General features: G+C 41.3%; 1 protein-coding gene across 3 annotated transcripts in view; it reads left to right on the top strand.

The window, feature by feature from the left end:
* mdga2a (MAM domain containing glycosylphosphatidylinositol anchor 2a) overlaps positions 1 to 17365 on the top strand; it is a 77253-nt gene that overhangs the window by 39282 nt on the left and 20606 nt on the right. For all 3 annotated transcript variants that reach the window (XM_029460567.1, XM_029460566.1, XM_029460564.1), the window contains 3 exons: positions 3618 to 3947; positions 5602 to 5925; positions 14759 to 15031. In XM_029460567.1, the coding sequence (XP_029316427.1) occupies positions 3618 to 3947; positions 5602 to 5925; positions 14759 to 15031 (927 nt within the window). The remainder of the gene's footprint in view (positions 1 to 3617; positions 3948 to 5601; positions 5926 to 14758; positions 15032 to 17365) is intronic.

Below are 17365 nucleotides of genomic sequence, written 5' to 3'. Positions count from 1 at the left end.
TCTCTCTCTCTCTCTCTGTCTCTCTCTGTCTCTCTCTCTGTCTCTCTCTGTCTCTCTCTGTCTCTCTCTGTCTCTCTCTCTCTGTCTCTCTCTGTCTCTCTCTCTTTTCTCTCTCTCTCGCTCTCTCTCACACACTCTCTTTCTCTCTCTCTCTCTCTCTCTCTGTCTGTTATCTCTGTCTGTCTCTCTCTCTCTCTTGCTCTCTCTCTCTCTCTCTCTCTCTCTCTCTCTCTCTCTCTCTCTCTCTCTCTCTCTCTCTCTCTCTCTCTCTCTCTCTCTCTAATTGCTGCTAATGTAGCCTGTGGGTGTGGAGAGAGGAGGGGATGAAAGAAAATTGAGGAATAAAAGGGGCTGAGAAGGAGGTGATGAAGGGTAGGCTGATGTTTAGCAGGAGTGTATTAGAGAGGTGGAGGAGTGGGAAGTGATAAGATGAGGAGGTGATCCTAAAAGGGGAGGAGGAAAGCAGGAATAAAGTCAAATAGGAAGAGGGAAGAGGAGGTGATGAAGAGTAAGAGTAGGATTTTCAGGTGTGTATAAAGAAGAAGGAGAAAATTATAAAAGGAGGATAAAGTGATGTAGGGTGAGAAGGAAGAGGAGATTATGATGGAGGTAGAGAAGCATATAAAAGAAAAGGGAGGGATTAAAGGGGATGAGGAGGAGGTGATGAAGGGTGATCAATATCAGGAGGTGTGGAGGAGGGAGGTGGAGAGTGATAGAAGGAGGAGGAGGTGATGAAGGGAAGAGAAGATAATGATGGAGGTGGAGAGGAAGAGGAGATGAAAGAAAAGGGAGGAATTAAAGGGGCTGAGGAGGAGGTGATGAAGGGTGATCAATATCAGAAGGAGGAAATAAACATGTAAGTTTCAGTCCTGGATATACATGCATGCTGCTTTGAAGATAAGACAGAGCTTTTGACTGGAGCTTTCAACCACATCTCATGGTCTTCATCTGCGTTCTTTACTAAAGTGCTACTGTGTAATGACTACTGTAGCCATGGCTGTGTGTGTGTGTGTGTGCGTGTGCGTGTGTTTGCAGTGTCTTGCAGCGACTGCATCCACCTCTAGTTATGCAACAGACCTTTTACTGACGCAGTGAAACACACACTCTCTCTCTTACGTACACACACACACACACACTCACACACACACACACACACACACTCACACACACACACTCACACACACACACTCACACACACTCACACACACAGGGTTTTGTTTCGAGGCGTTCTTGTTTTAATCTTAATGAACAAGGACAATCAGCTGCTCGCCTCACGAACTGAAGCTATTAATAAACACAGACCCCCAACACGCACACACACACACACACACACACACGCACACACACGCACACACACACACACACACTGATCTGGGATTTGAACTACAACCTTCTGGTCTGTTTGCAGTCGTCCACTGCAGACTGCAGCTTGTACAGAACAGGGTCGGACAGGAGGAGAAGGACATTTCTTTTGATATAAGACCGCTGTGATCCACACATGTGGCTGATGTCGTCACATGTTTGTCTGTGTTTCAGAGACACGACTGTCACAGTGTTAATGTAACTTACGGGGGAACTCTGATTTCTGATGACTGATGATCATCACATGAGCTAACCTGTACCCCACTAACATGCTCGATAGCGATGTAACGGCACTCAGGAGTCACGCTTCGGTGTGAGTTTGGTAAACTAGAAAAAGAAATAAATGCATCAGGATCCGTTTGTTGCATTTATTCCAACAGACAGACACAATCCTCCGGCGGGGGACTGAGTTAGCATTTTGCCCACTGGCAACTTCGGTAAACTATTTTCATTATAGAAAACTAGAATGGCGCTCAAAGCGAAACTATATCTGCTGTGAATCATATAAAATGTGCCGATTCTCAACCTCTTAAATGAGTCTCTGTTCATGCATGTTCAGTGCTGACTGGAGGGAAAACAAAAACAGAAATGTCAAGGACCTCAGCGGCGATTTTGACCATGAAAACAGGTTGGAGGTGGAGCTAAACAAGCGGCACATCATTTATTAGGTTAGGGACTCTTCATCGTGGAAAAAACTGAAAGAATCTGATGTTCGCGTCCAGTTGGGAAGAGGTGTAACGCCGTATAGCTAAAACCATCCGTGCAGAACTTCCGCTTTCGAACTTTCGATCCACATAACGTGCATCAAATCTACATAGCGTGTATTCTGCGTGCACTGGGCTGCGAACGGTGCAGTACAAATACACTAGCCGTCACAGCACTAATGGTTTACATTAGATACATTATATGACAGCTCTGCTTTACATCCCATCACCTTGCATCTGAAATAGTTTTTAGCCATGTAGCTAAGAGGATAGAAATGTCGGTCCACTACTTTAGACCACGTTGTAGACTCTTGTTGCGACTCTTGTTGCGTTCAGAATCTTTGTAGAAATGGAGCTAAAAAGGAAAGTTTTTTTCTGATGGTGGCGCAAGAGTGAACATAATTAGCGCTCATTATCTGGGGAGCAGGAGCATCTTCATGAAAGCAAACCGTGAGAATCTGTTCTGTTGAAATCTGTTGCTATGCTCACACACAAATTATTCATTTACCAGTTTCAATAAAGTCAAAACAGTCATACTGATTATATAATAAATACATTTATGATAAAGTGATGCCAGCTGTTCCTACCACCTGATTAGCTGTGAGGTGTTACCTGTGTGAACACAGGTTATGAATCCTGTCAGACGACCTCCCACTGAGCTGGAAACTAGGAGTTTGAAGGAAAATTGAGGATGAGAAGCGGCAGCTCGTCGCAGGATTAAACTGAACAAATGGCTTCAGTAATAATTAAGCCCCATTTGGACGGATTAGTTTCTCCACAGCAGGAACTGTAATAATTTAAAATGTGAGGAGAGACAAAACTACGCTTTGAACAGCTTGAACTTTGACCGTGCAGCAACTCATCATGCGTAAACTGTCATTTTCAACCCTTTTAACAAACGCATGTTTATTTAAGCTTTATTCAAACTCACAGAATTAAATGTAATATTTTCTTTGTTTTAGCGTTTAGAATTTTGGGGAAATGTTTATAAAATGATGTTTCCAGTTGTGTAAACATGTGAGTCTCACAGGGAGGCGAGAAGAAGGTAATTCCTGATTGGTCAGTATAAAGGCCTTTAACATAGCCTGTGCTTTTACAGGCTCTGAGGTGGACACACTGTTTATAAATCAGTCTGACCTTTTTAAATCATTTTCCCTGGAATAATTTAGAAAGCTGAATTCCACAAAGCTACATTTGTTTCTGTTAAATGTCAAACTTGTTTAAAGCGGATTTTTAAAGCGGAGCTTCTAGTCATGTGATTTATTCACTTAATCAGAATAATGTTACGAGGCCTGTCACTTTTCTCCCCCTAAGCTTGTTGTTTCAACTCCTTTCAGTTAATACACTTCAACAAACACCTGAACTCCTTTCAGTGCCGGATCGTCACCTGGATTATTGTACTTTTGATTTAAACCCATGTTGGACATTTGTATGTTTTTGTGTTTCCTGAAGTTCCTTCTCTCCTTCGATTTCTCAGCTTCATCTTCAACCTAAACTCTGCTAAACCTGTCTGTGGTACTAAAGTTTGTCTTCTTGTCTCCGTACCTTCAGGCCTTCGCAAAGGTCGGTTCTGGATCACGCCCGACCCGTACCACAACGACGACAACATCCAGATCGGCCGGGAGGTGAAGATCAGCTGCCAGGTGGAGGCCACGCCGCCCGAGGAGCTGCAGTTCAGCTGGCTGAAGAACGGCCGGCCGCTGAGGAGCTCCGAGCGGATGGTCATCACCCACACAGACATCGACATCACGCCGGGAACCACTAACCTCGACATCATCGACCTCAAGTTCACCGACTTCGGCACTTACACCTGCGTGGCGTCACTGAGGAACGGAGGAACCCCGGAGATCAGCATCGATGTCAACATCTCATCCACCACAGGTGAGGCACGCTGGGGAAGAAGACATGTAGAAACAAAGCAGGAGACCATCAGATATTTAAAACATATAATGTTTCAGTTTGAGCTTTAACCCATCGGCAGGAGCAGGTAGAAGAAACAACAGCTAAGCAATGTGTTAAATAATATAATAGTTATAGTGTATACATCATATATTTATATATACTGTATATATATTTATACACCTCACCTTAAGATACATTTTGTATCATTATGTAAAGATAGAAATAATTAATATCAGCGTAGTGCTGCAGGAATACTGTGTACTGTGTACTGTGAGCGTTCTTTATTGTCTTTTGTCATGAAGTCCTTGAATCTGCTGTTTGCACCAACAAAGAACTTCCTGTAACCAGGAGACAACAGAGAAGTCCCACTGTTAGCTGGAGATCTGTTTCTTAGAGTGAAACCTCATGAACCCCCTGCAGCCTCTGAACTCTGTTACAAACCTCTGCGTTCAGCGTGTGCAGAGAGAAAAGAAGCAGAACTTTTCCTTCAGACGGACGTCACGCAGGCGAGCGTGTGCTTGCGGCGGCTGACTTCCTGTTTGTTTGTGACCTTGGCAGACGGGAGGAAACAGTCAGCGAGCCTGAGAGAAGGAGAAAAGGAGAGAGGGAGGAGAGAAGAGTTAGAATGGAGTTTTGTAATTAAAGCGCCGCTGCAGTCTGAACTGTGTGACGCCAGCTGACGGATGTTTCGTGTTAAAACAGAAGGTCATGCTTGGTTTGCTGCTGCATTCCCATAAGGAAAATAAATGCTAAAACAGTCCAGCAGCCTAACTTCCCCGCCCCTCCCCCCATCTCTCCCCCAAACAGCAGCTCTGTGTGTTTTTTAAATGAAGGACAAACTCTACATCAAACATGTGAGAAAAGCTTTCTGGTTGCTATTTTATTTCGTTACTCAGCATCATATCTCCGACATCCATCATCGTTTTATATTTAATATATATATAAATGATTTTTAGTTGCTTGTTTTGTTGGTAATGAATTAAATTAATATAATTTTTATCTTTGGAGGACAAAACTGGACATTTATTTCACATTCCAACTAACTGGCACAAACCGTTGATGTTATCATGTTAAATGTTTAATGTTATAAGTTTATGAAATGAGTAAGAACATTTTTAAAACTGCCAAATTAGAACCGGCGTACACTACAGCACAAATGTTCTTTCATCACATGACGAGCTTCCAATTTGTCACAACTTGACTCAAAGCTAGGACGGAAGAGGAGACCACACGAGCTGTCCCTTAAAAACATGTTTGCGACACGCAGTCTGTCGGCGGTTCAGCTCTGAGCGTTACTAGCCAACAGTTTGCAAGGCTGTGGTAGAGATGCCCAAAACAAAAGCACATATTTTTGGTAGGAAGGAGAAAGTTAAACGTTTCTTTTGTTAAGGAACCGCATGACTTCACTTTGCAAGGTTGGATCAACCTCATCACACCACGGACGCCACAGTTGGCGTGTTAGTGGATGACCTAATTACATTTTTAGGAGTCAGCAGTAAGGAAATACTTGTGGTTTGATCCCATAATCACCGTATTATCATAAGCATCCAGACTTTGAAGAGTCTGTTTCACAGAATCTAAATATTTAAATGAGTGAAAATAAAATGTATTGATCCGCTCTCTCTACCTGCAGTTCCTCCAGAGCTGAGCGTCCCCAGGGGGCGCTCTAACCTCATCGCTCAGGAGGGCGACACCGTGGACCTGCAGTGTCTGGTCTCAGGGAAACCCAAACCCATCATCCTGTGGTCACGTGTGGAGGAGAGCGGGGCGGCGGCAGCAGCGGCTGCGACCGTGATTCTGATGCCAGACGGCTTGGAGCAGACGGAGAGTTACGACGGCGTCCTAAGGATCAGCAACGTGACGAGAGAGATGAGCGGGACGTACCGCTGCCAGACGAGCCAATACAACGGCTTCAATGTGAAACCCAGAGAGGCTCTGATCCAGCTGGTGGTGCAGTGTAGGTAACACACACACACACACACACACACACACACACACACACACACACACACTTATACACAGAGAACAGAGAAACACACACACACATACATATTTGGCTCTCACTGTGGTCGAAAGAATTCATGATAATTGTATCATCTTTAGAGAATTTGAAGAAGAAAAACAAATAATATTATACTCACTTGTGTGTCGAGGGAGGGGGACAAAGCGAGAACGGCGAGGCGCTGGATTATTTACACAGTATTATTTTATGTTTTTTTATTAACATGATATCAGTATCTAATTTATATATCCCGTTATTGTCAATCTAGGTATATCACGACACCCCTAAGTCCATAAACACACACATATACAACACATGCATATATACACATACACACAATACAGCTTATACACACAGAGAAACTCACACAAGTTGCTCCTAACACTAGGATGGATTAAATGCAGAGTTAAAATTTCACCGTGTTGCACAGTGTACATGTGTGTGATCATTAAAAGAGGATTCCAAATCCTCCATATCCACAAGCAGAGTGTGTTTAATCAGCTAATCCATATCGGTAATTAAACCTGTTCCTCATACGTGCAACTCCAGGAAATTACATTAATAAGGGGCTACTGTGTAATGACTACTGTAGCCGTGTGTGTGTGTGTGTGTGTGTGTGTGTGTGTGTGTGTGTGTGCGTGCGTGCGTGTGCGTGTGAAACATCTACTCAAATAAATTGCATTGATGGCACAAATGAATAAATCATTTGATTTTGAGGCACTTTGCCGATTCAAAATATTTAATTCAGTTAAAATTCCAACAGTCTGGATCTCATACAGAATAGACCCGTGGACTTAAACCTGATGTGCATCTGATCCAAAAAATGGGACTTTGACAGAAACTCTACCCTCACCTGACACGCATGACTTTAATTTTCCAAAGATTTAGCAAAATTCAAAGGAGACAGTCCGACCCGGTCCAACACAGACCCGAGGATAAATCGGAGGGAGGTGTTCAATCTTATGAGCTTTAATCTTCATCTTAACATTTGGAAAATTAAAGAGATGATCACAGACTTCAGAGGAGTTGGGAAACTACCTCAGGATGAAAACCAGAATTTAAATTAGTCAGCACTATAATGTCAGGCAACTTTAAGGTCCCTTTACTCTCTATTTGACAATCGTCGCTACCGTACGACACTTACTACACACCAACCAATCAGAATACGGCACACGATGTCACAGAACTGGCCTGACGTTTAATGAGCACCGTCTTTTAATTTACAAAATTGTAAAGTAGAAAGAAATATATAAAAAGAATTAAAGAAAATATATAAAAGGAACCTGTGGTCCAGTGTTGGACATCAGGAGAGTGATCAAATGAACTGAATGACGTGGTGGATACGATCTCCCGGGACAAGTGCGTGATGCTTTACGGCACTACGTCACACAGCTAGCTCGGTGTTCTCAGTACACCATGGCAGAGGCGAAGAGACCAAAGAGGCTGTTCATGCAGGAAGCAAAGAAGATGAAAATAGAGAATGACCGATGCAAGAGGACGGACAAGAGTAAAGTTGTTGGCGAGAGCTTCACGAAATAAAAGGCTGCGAGACAGACGCCAGAAGCTGCCCTTCTTGTAGTGATCTGTCTCACGGCTACGAGAAAACAGACGACAATCCGACAGCAGAGTGTAGGCTGTAACCTTATCAGTGTCATCCCTGTCCCACAGAGGGTTTCTGTTGTACATCTCACAGGGAAATATTATACCATTTACTGCAATACATTTATATTAAAGCTAGTTACTTCCATATGACCCGTTTATAATATGTGATACTGTGCTGCAGATTAAACTAAAATGTGCTCCACCAGCTCGTCATATTAAAACGCTGCTTATGTGTTAAAGCATAATAATAAAATATACAGTATGATATAGCTCTCTGACCGTTCTGCCAAACAAGCACTTATACTTTTACTGTTAATACTTTTGTACTTTTACTGCAGTGAATTCTTGAATGCAGGACTTTGACTTGTAATCGAGCATTTCTATACTGTATTTACCTTTCTAGTATTTTCTAGTACCACTTTCTCATTGAGGAAAGTTCCCAACAACTTCTGGGAATAAAGATCCGCTAAGTTCATAAAACTACTAAGAAATTCTGCATTATTTCATTTGTATTTTTGAACGTGATGCGGTTTGATGACGCCTCTTCGTCCTCATGATGCCCTCAGTTTGTCATTTTTCTGTCAAGTCTTTTTCAGCTGAAACCAAAAATGCACCATCTGCTACAATAAACAAACACCAGCAGGCAAGCGTGATGCTTTAGCCTCTAGAATACCCAGAATGCATTGTGACGTCAGCTCCTGAGGTCTGCAGATGAAATGTCACATCGTCCAATCAAAATGTATGACATCCATCAGAGCAGACAGCGGCAGATCTGTTGGATAAAAACACAATTTCAGAGGAAACAGAGACCAGCAGCTCCATCGCAGCAGGTAGAGGGTTTGACGCTTCTGCTTGAGGGCACGCGGGCAGCCACTGACGGATACTTGCCGCCTGTCTATCTTTCTATCTGCGGACGGGGATCGAATCCACGACCTTCCAGTCACGCTCAGTCTAACCTGCAGGGTACCGTGGCGCACAAAAACTATCAGAGGATGTGACAGGAAGCCACATGCACACTCATACACTCAAACACAGCTCCTGGCTTCCTGCTGCACTAAAAGGCTGTCAGAGTGAATCTCCTCTGCAGCGCCGCTCGTTCTGATGATCCGGAGAATCAATGCGGAAATCTTCAGCAGTTTGAGGACTCCGAGTGATGAGAGACAAACTGTAACGCTGACCACAAAAAACTGCTCAATTCAATTATTCTAAAATATCTTAATTGATAAATCTTTGTTGTCCTTTACAAAACAAAAGGCGGCAAAAAAAGTAAAATGTTAAAATAAATTATATATAAAAAAGAATAATTCAATCCAATTAGAGGGCCGGAGGAAACGGGGAAAGCAAAACAAATATCAAGACTACAAAAAGGAGGAAGATGGAGGCGAGCGTTCAGTGGATTGTGAGGACAGCAGAGATTGGGGCTCGTTGAACTCTGTCCCTCGTCAAACTCCATCACTAAGCGGACATAAACTAATCAGACTCATTCGTTCCTCTCGCAGATCTCTCCAACCAGAGTAACCTTGTAATCAACACACCTGAGACCTATACTATGAAGCAGGACTTTGGGTTAGCGAGGTTACTTCAGGTTTAACATCAGGTTTTCTGTGTTACGCTGATGGTTCATTTCTTATTTTAACTTGTAACTTGCTCCGGAGCAGGTTATGTTCAACATAACAGATCAACTTGTATGAAAGCGCCGCCTAATGACCAATCAAAGCTCAGTGCGCAGATCGTGAGCGGGTCTCTTGGGACTAGAAAGAGTGTTCTAAGACCAGTAAAGCACTCTGGTTTTCCCTGATGATTTTTACAGAGATATAGATTCTTGTCGGAGGGACTTGACCTCATGTTTGCCAGTGCAACAGGTTGGAGTCGTGCACTTACAGTCTAAATTCTAGATAGATTGTAACATCAGAGACGTGGTGTTGAATAATTTGCTTTATTTCTGGAAGATAAACGTATAGTGATGTAGCGAGCGAGGCTGCGTACTTCTTCCATATTCTCCTTGCAGTAGTTCTTAAGCACACGTCCTGCTGTGCAGTGTTTACTTTACAAAAATTAAGAACAATCCAAGCCTCAATAGACCCAAGGAGAAACCTTTGAGTTACTCAACACTCGGTTCCAGCATAAGAGCATATTAGATGAGGCAGCACGCTCAGAAGAGGTCAGTCTTTTAAGTGACTTTTGAGGTACAGCAAGAGATTCTGCTGAATCGAGTTCGATTCTGCAAACTGCACATATTAACAGTGTAAGGGATTTTTCTTTTAGGTGGCTAAAAAAGGTTTTGCTGACGTCTCTGTCCACAGCTGTATACTGCGGAGCTTCTGTTTCTCCAAACTTGGGGAACGTGCCAACCGCCATCTACTGTAGGAAAAACACTGATTATAGATAAATACAACCCCACTTTAAAACATCTGAACTGTCCCTTTAACCCGTCCACTCTGTCAGTACTTTCACTGTTAGTTCTTGGGTTACAGAACGTTATATTTTGGACTAAAGTAACATTTTGAATACAGGACAGAAGAAGGGATGTTCCTCTTTACGGCATCCGTGCAGTTAAAAGGAACATCCCTTAAAATGTTCTCTTGCGTAAACTTCCTGCACCCTTCCTTTTCACTGTGCAACAACACTAAGAAGATCAGCGTGAGGGCAGATTACAGGTGGATTACTTTGAAATAAGTGAAACAACATTCGAGTCACAGACGACACAGATTTAACTTCCAACTGTGTTTAAGCGAAGAAACCTTACTGATCCTAAAGTGAAGCTGCTTACTGGAAAACTGCATGAAACTAATTCAGCATGAACAGAAACTGACACGGGAGCATGTTAGAGCTGTACAAACATAAAGTATATAAATACACCAGGTATTTATTTCTCTGTAGTTTGTGTGTTATTTGCCGTTAATGGTGTCCGGCTCAGTTTTTAATTACTTTTTATACATATGCAAATCAAGTCAACATGAAGCTCCAAGATAAAAGCTTATGAGCATCATTTCAAATGAGCTGTTAGTAGTTTTTTTGTGGGGTTTTACTTTGACAATAATCCCTCACAGTCTGTTGGGTTTTTCACTGGATTACGGGGACGACAGTGATGTGTAGAGGTGACATCCCCACAATCCCTCTGTCGAACATCGTCCTCTGGGGTTTTAAACAAGTTACCAACACGTTTCTTCAAAGTAGTGAACAGACAGAAGAATAAAACAGATGGCTGTATCTGTTGTATAAAATCCTCCCAAGGTCTTTTTTTTATTTTTTTACACAGATTACATGGACGTCAGCGACGTGTCGATGAGTTACAGTCCCAACAAAACACAATCAAAGCGTTCATATAGAAATTACCAGCTTGTCTACTGACTGAAAAGTTGCCTTTAAAGTAGTGAAGAGAGAAGAAAGATGATGTAACTGTATATCTTTTATTGACATGGATTACAGGGACATCCATGATGTCCTCACAATACCAGAAAATAAATCTCCAGTGTAGGGAACAGACTAACAAAAGAATACTATAACATAACTATAACGGTGTCCTTTATTAACATGGATTACGGGGACTTCAGCAATGCGGTCCACATAATAAAACAGCAAACAGTGTTCCGCTGAGCTTTTATACAGAAGTTAACAGACTGTCTAGAGAACAGACATTAGAATAAAAAAGGACAGTGGCTGTTCCCAAAGGATGTTTTTTCAGCAGGGATTAGAGGGACATCAGTGATGTTGCAGTCCTCACAATCCTTCACAAGAAAAATGTAATGCAGTACATTTTTCTGAAATAGTGGAAAGACAGAGAAATATAAAGAAAAGCAGATGATGTCGCTGTCGTGTTAAGTTCCACTGAGACTGTTTTTTTAAAATGGATTTTGGGAAAAGCAGTGATTTGTTGAGGCGTCCCCACAATCCAAAGAAAGATGTTCAGCAGAGTTAAGGGACTATTTACTGACTGGAAAGTTGTTTTTTTAAAAGGGATAATGGAGACATCAGTAATGTGTCAAGGAGCAAGCATTATGGTCCACAAAACACTTAGAAAAAGTGTCACAGGAATACTACAGAAGTTACTAGACTATCTAATCACTGACTTTTTACAGCAGAATAATAAATTAATGATAATAATACAACAATAAGCTGTTTACGGACCGAAAAGAGGAATATAAACTAAACATTTTGACTATAGCTGTTTAGCTAATTATTAGAGTGCATGTGCATAATATGAACGTTACAATATTCAGCAAAAATAACTAATGGTATGATTTGGAAAACGCTGTAATGACACATCCAGCAGTGCAGACCTTTAAGGCAGGCTGCCTAAAGAATAAACAGTATTTTTTATTCTCATTGTCGGGACAATTAGCATACAGAGAGTTGGTGTGAGTTAGTAATAGCTTGTATTTGTATTGAGTTACAGAAGTTGAAGTGGAGAGTGAAGAGATGTATCAGAGCAGCTGTTGAGTCTTAAGTCTTCTGCAATTTGAATCATTTTACTGATTGACATTATGTAAATGTGAAGCATCATCACGGAGCCGCTGCTGCTCTTCAGACTGCAGCCAGAGACACTTTTATACCAAAGTTATCAGCGTAAAAACTGTAGGAAAAAAGCTAATTAATGAGCTGGAACACCAGCCTCAGCAGTGCATTGTGGGAATTAAGTTGCAAGATCAGCAGGGTTCTTTGACCAATCAGAGAGCTTGGATGAAGGTTATTGTCGAGCAGAGGCGTCCAGCTGACCTTTAGATGTCCCTGGACTGAATCCCTCACAGGAGGAAGGTCCTGGAAACATAACTGGGGGGTCGAGATGAACTGCAGACCTTTATCGCTGTGTGTGTGTGTGTGTGTGTGTGTGTGTGGTGTGTGTGTGTGTGTGTGTGTGTGTGTGTGTGTGTGTGTGTGTGTTTTTTAATCAAAATATAGTAGTATATAATAGTGTTTGCACAGGGAATAATCTTTTTTTTTGTAATCAAATTTTCACTCTAGCTCTCTTTTTTTGTTTTTGTTAAATTATTTTCGCCGTCCTCTCAGACAAATTCTCTTTTTGAAAAGCTAAATCAGTAAAATCCCATGTGATCATGTAAAATTCACATATTGTTATTTGTTTTTCTTAACGATTATATCAATTTCACATTTGGTATATTTGTGCATCATTTGTTATAACATGCAAAGTTAATATATATATATATATTTTCACTGTTGGGATATTATTGGGGAATGACATGTTAATATTATTATCAGAAACTATTTGTGCACAAAGGAAACAAACCTAATTTGATGAAAGATTCTATTTAAGCTTCTGATTTTGTCTGTGTAGTTTTAAACTCCAATGCTGCCGTCCTGCTCTGACCTCTCAGCCTGAATTAATGAATGTGGAGCTCTCACTGCCTCGTCCCTGGAGCCAGGCAGTGCTCAGACTCTCTCCATCAATGATAAGTCCTCTCTCTGCTGAGAGGTCAGAGGACAGTCGCCTGCAGCTGCTGGTTTCTCGTCTGTTGATCCGTGTTTGACAGCATGACGTTAATCTGTGAAGTGACACCTGTAATGTGGCTGAAATCCTCAGAGGAAGTTCTGCTGGAGGGATTTAAAAAGACAGATCTGACTCTGCCTTTGTGCCCTTTAGCAGAGCGCCGTGGCACCGAGGTTAACGCCTGTGACTTTAAATATTTCAAACACTTAAGAGGTTTAAGGTTATTTTAGAGGCATTTTGGCTTTAACAAAGAGTGAAGTGAGAGAGCAGAAAATTAAACACAGAAGCCAGCTATATTTAGTTTCGTTCAGTCTGGATTTATTCAGACTTGTTATTCATTTTATCAGTTTAATACTACAGCGAGTACAAATCTGAACTTTTAGGTTCAACAAGTTGTGTTAAAACAGACAAAAAGTGGTGAAACTGATTCGCTTTTCCAAAGCCTTCTTTAACATGCTTTGGATTTGAAACTTTACAGAAAGAAAGAAGATATTTTCATGTAAATTGATCACTTGAATAATGTTTTAAGTTCTGTTAACTTTAAACTTTAAATGCAGAATTAGTAGGATTTTCTTGGAAGACAATGTATAGTGTCATATCATCACATATGACCCACTATCTCTACAAAAACGTAGTGGCCAGGTGCCAGATTGTATGTAATTATGGCGGACACAGTGCCGAAAAAAACGTAAATATAGCGAGGCGAAATGCTAAGCAAAAGGTGTGTTGTAAAAACCAGAAGATAATTTCCCAGATGGCCTGAAAATCTCCAAACAGCCTCATTTTCAAACTGAACATTGATCCAAGATTGATCCAGATTATTAAACTACATTTGATTAGATTTAACTTCATTGATATATGTGGAGAAATCAGGTCTCACAGGAATCAGACAATGACAGGATAAAGTCTGAAGAAAAAACAAAGTTGTTTTCTTTTTTAATTGAATAAAAAGCAACAATAAAACCAAACATATGATTTTGCTTTTGTCGCGAAAGCTGCCAGAAATTAAGGTTTAAATACTAATTTCCACATTATCATTTAAACATCAGTAATATTGCTATATAACAAAGTAGTTATTGATGTAATAATACACAATTTTATTGAAAATAAACATGATTTCCAAAAGTGGTTCAGTTTTGATTTTGATTTTTTACGCTAATGGATGCGTCTTTTTAACCCAAACTGTCAGATACATGGGTATCATGTTATTGCAGCTCTTCGTCGAAGCTCTATGATGCATTTTATGCTTTTAGCATTAAATTAAATAGAAATAATATGGTTGAGTTCTGATAGTCTGTAAATTTGTAGAGCCAATTCCACTTTGATAAAAAACCTCTTGATTCGCTGAGCTTTAAGGCGAACCAGTGAAGTTTTTTATCTCTCATCTTTCTTATTAGCAAATGTAGAAAACATTGAGGTGATGACTCACATCACTGCTGGCAGATTATATCAACTGTAGGTAATTAACTTAAATTATTCAATCAGTAAGGCCAAAATGAAAGTTGTCTGGTGAATGTGCTTTTATAAGAGTCTGAAATTCAGATTTCTTAAAATCTATTACACCTAAACTCTACTTCTGACATAGAAGACATATTTCTCCATGACGGATTTGGTATCTTTTGAAACTTTTACGATAAAGTGCTTTGGTTTCTAATATGTCTGGATAAAAAAACATTTGAGTTTGTTAATTTTCTTCTTGGTTGTAGCGTCTCACATTTCCTGTCTCTCTGTGTCTAACAGTCCCCCCCACCGTGGAGCCGGTGTACACAGAGATCCGTCAGGCTCTCGGCCGGGCGTTCAGCCTCACCTGCCGCCTGCTTCGAGCTCACCCGGCTCGCCTCCTGCGATACGAGTGGAAGCTGGGATCCCGCCTCCTCACTGTCGGACAGTTCAGCGACCAGCGCGACGACACCAGCTACCTCGTCAAAGCGCTCAACCGAGAGGGCTACGGCGAGTACACCTGTGACATCACTAACGAGGCCGGGGCGGGGCGCTGCACCTTCCTGGTCACAGGTGAGTCAGCTTGACTGGTGCATGATGGGACATTGTCTTAAATTGGAAGATGTGAACAGGTTCATTTCCTGGTTCCGAACCTATGGTGGTTGATTTGGACGTGTTTCTAATTACTTAAGACTTGACTTCACCTTGTCTGATATAACTCCAGCATTCATTTGGGATTGAATGACTCAGAACCTAAATTGACAACAACTTGACTTGGACTTGTCTATAATTACTTGAGACACTATTTGGAACGGTCTTAGATGACTTGAGCCCTAACTTGTACATGTCTTGGAAGATTAGAGACTTTGGCTTTGTCTCTTGAGACTAAGGCTTGGGATGACTCTGGACTCATATTCAACTTGTCTCTGACAAGACTTGACTTGGACTTGTCTCGAGTGACTTGAGACTTGACATGGACTTGGCTCTATGGACTTGAGACCTAACTTGTACTTGTCTCGGACAAGACTTGACTGGTCCTTCGAATCACTTGAGTCTTGACATGGACTTGGCTCGAATTACTTGAGCCTTCATTTGTAACTGTCTTAAATGACTTGAGACTTGACTTGTACTTGTCTGTGACAAGACTTGACTTGGACTTGCTTTGAATTACTCTGGACTTAAATTGTGCTCGTCTCGTCTACTTGACGGATCCTTCGAATCAGTTGAGACTTGACATGGACTTATATTTAATCACTTGAGACTTGACTTTTACTTGTCTTGGGTTTCTTGAGACTTGACATGAACTCTTGCCCTGAAAGACTTAGACCAGCTCTGCCTTTCTTCCTCCAGTCTCCCAGTGAACCCAAGGTAGCTGCTGATGAGGTTCTGTTAACAGGCCGGAGGTCTGCTGGGAACTTTGAGCTGTTTTCAAAGTGTTAACATCTCAAAGACGAGAACATGATCATTAATTAGAGTTTATCTTCATCTTTAAATCCTGTGTGTTGGCAGACTGAAGCACAGAATCACAGAGAGTTTCCTCGGGGGAGTTTTTTTAAAGTGTCATAAATAATAATGTGCAGCGCTCCAGGAAACCTTCACTTCCTCTCAAACATCTGAACTGACAACAAACACTTTACTCTCCGCTGGAAGATTAGAAAACTTCCTGCCTTTAATAGCTGACTGCCTCTCAGCTGTTGTTAAGGTAACAGTTCAGGTCTTTACTGTTAAAAGATAACCGACTTGTATGTACTTGAATTTTTCATGTATATTTGAAATCTTTATCTTTTGTGTTTGTACTTCTGCTGCATATTGTTGACTTCTTATACCTTTCTGCATTATTTGAAGTGCCATACCATTTCCTTGCTGCAGAAACGTGATCCAGCACAGTCAACATTTAGCAAAAAATGTGGTTAATTGTCAAAGTTTTTGTCACATGGTAATGAAGTACAAACTTTGTTTCACGAGTCAAGAAAGGAAAACTCTAATGAGCTGTGGTTTTTTTAGATTTAAAAAAAACAAACTTCATGGCATTGTTGCCTTTTTTTGATGGTTTGACAGGAAACACAAGGTGGGAATGAAGAAAAGAGACAAAGCACCAGGGCGTTTCAGTGGTTGAGACATCCAAATAAGTCCGTTTCTTCAGGTTTTCGACTATCAGGCGTGGATGGTGCACTGGATATGCTGGTATCAAGTGGAAATAAACATTGTTTATTGTCCTCCCAAGATATGAAGCTGCAGTCTACATAAAGCTGATAACTTATGAAATCCTTAGTATCCATAGTAAATAAGAAATGTCCTGGAGACGATAAAATATTTAAACCAAAATACCAAATTGGTTATTAGAATCATATCAAGGTATAAGAATCTAATGTAAATGAGGAATCTTCACAGACTTCTGTGAATACCAGACGTCTCAGAAGAAGCCGACTTGTATCTCCGTCCTCTCCTGATGAAAGCTCCCCTGCAGAGACGCCCTGTCAGCGCTGCGAGACTCTTCCTGTAAACTCGACGGCGGCTTTAAGCCTCTTATCACACCGGCCGCCGAGCAGCAGCGCGTTCTGCAGGGAACAGCAGAAAGCAGTTAAAGAGGGGACGTTGTAAGCTCAGGATGGAGAGCTGATGGAAAATGACGGCGATTATTATTAAGTTTGTGTTGTTAATCAGGTGGGAACACGTCGGTGCCATTTTAAACCTCGCTCTTCCTGCAGCAGCCAATGTGACGGCAGCAGGGCTTCAGAATAAAACTGACAAAACAGAAATGAAAATCTGACATCAAAGCGTAAAACTCCAACATGACAACTCGCCAGACTGTTAGACTCTTCCTCACACTTTCACTAAAACAAGAAAACTAAAGTTCAATGTTGGATTTTTTTTTCTTTGTCTCTCTCAGAGTCGAAGCAGCAGAAA

Source organism: Cottoperca gobio, chromosome 22 (genome assembly GCF_900634415.1).
Source record: "Cottoperca gobio chromosome 22, fCotGob3.1, whole genome shotgun sequence".
NCBI lineage: Eukaryota > Metazoa > Chordata > Actinopteri > Perciformes > Bovichtidae > Cottoperca > Cottoperca gobio.
This window is presented reverse-complemented; position numbering and strand designations above follow the sequence as displayed.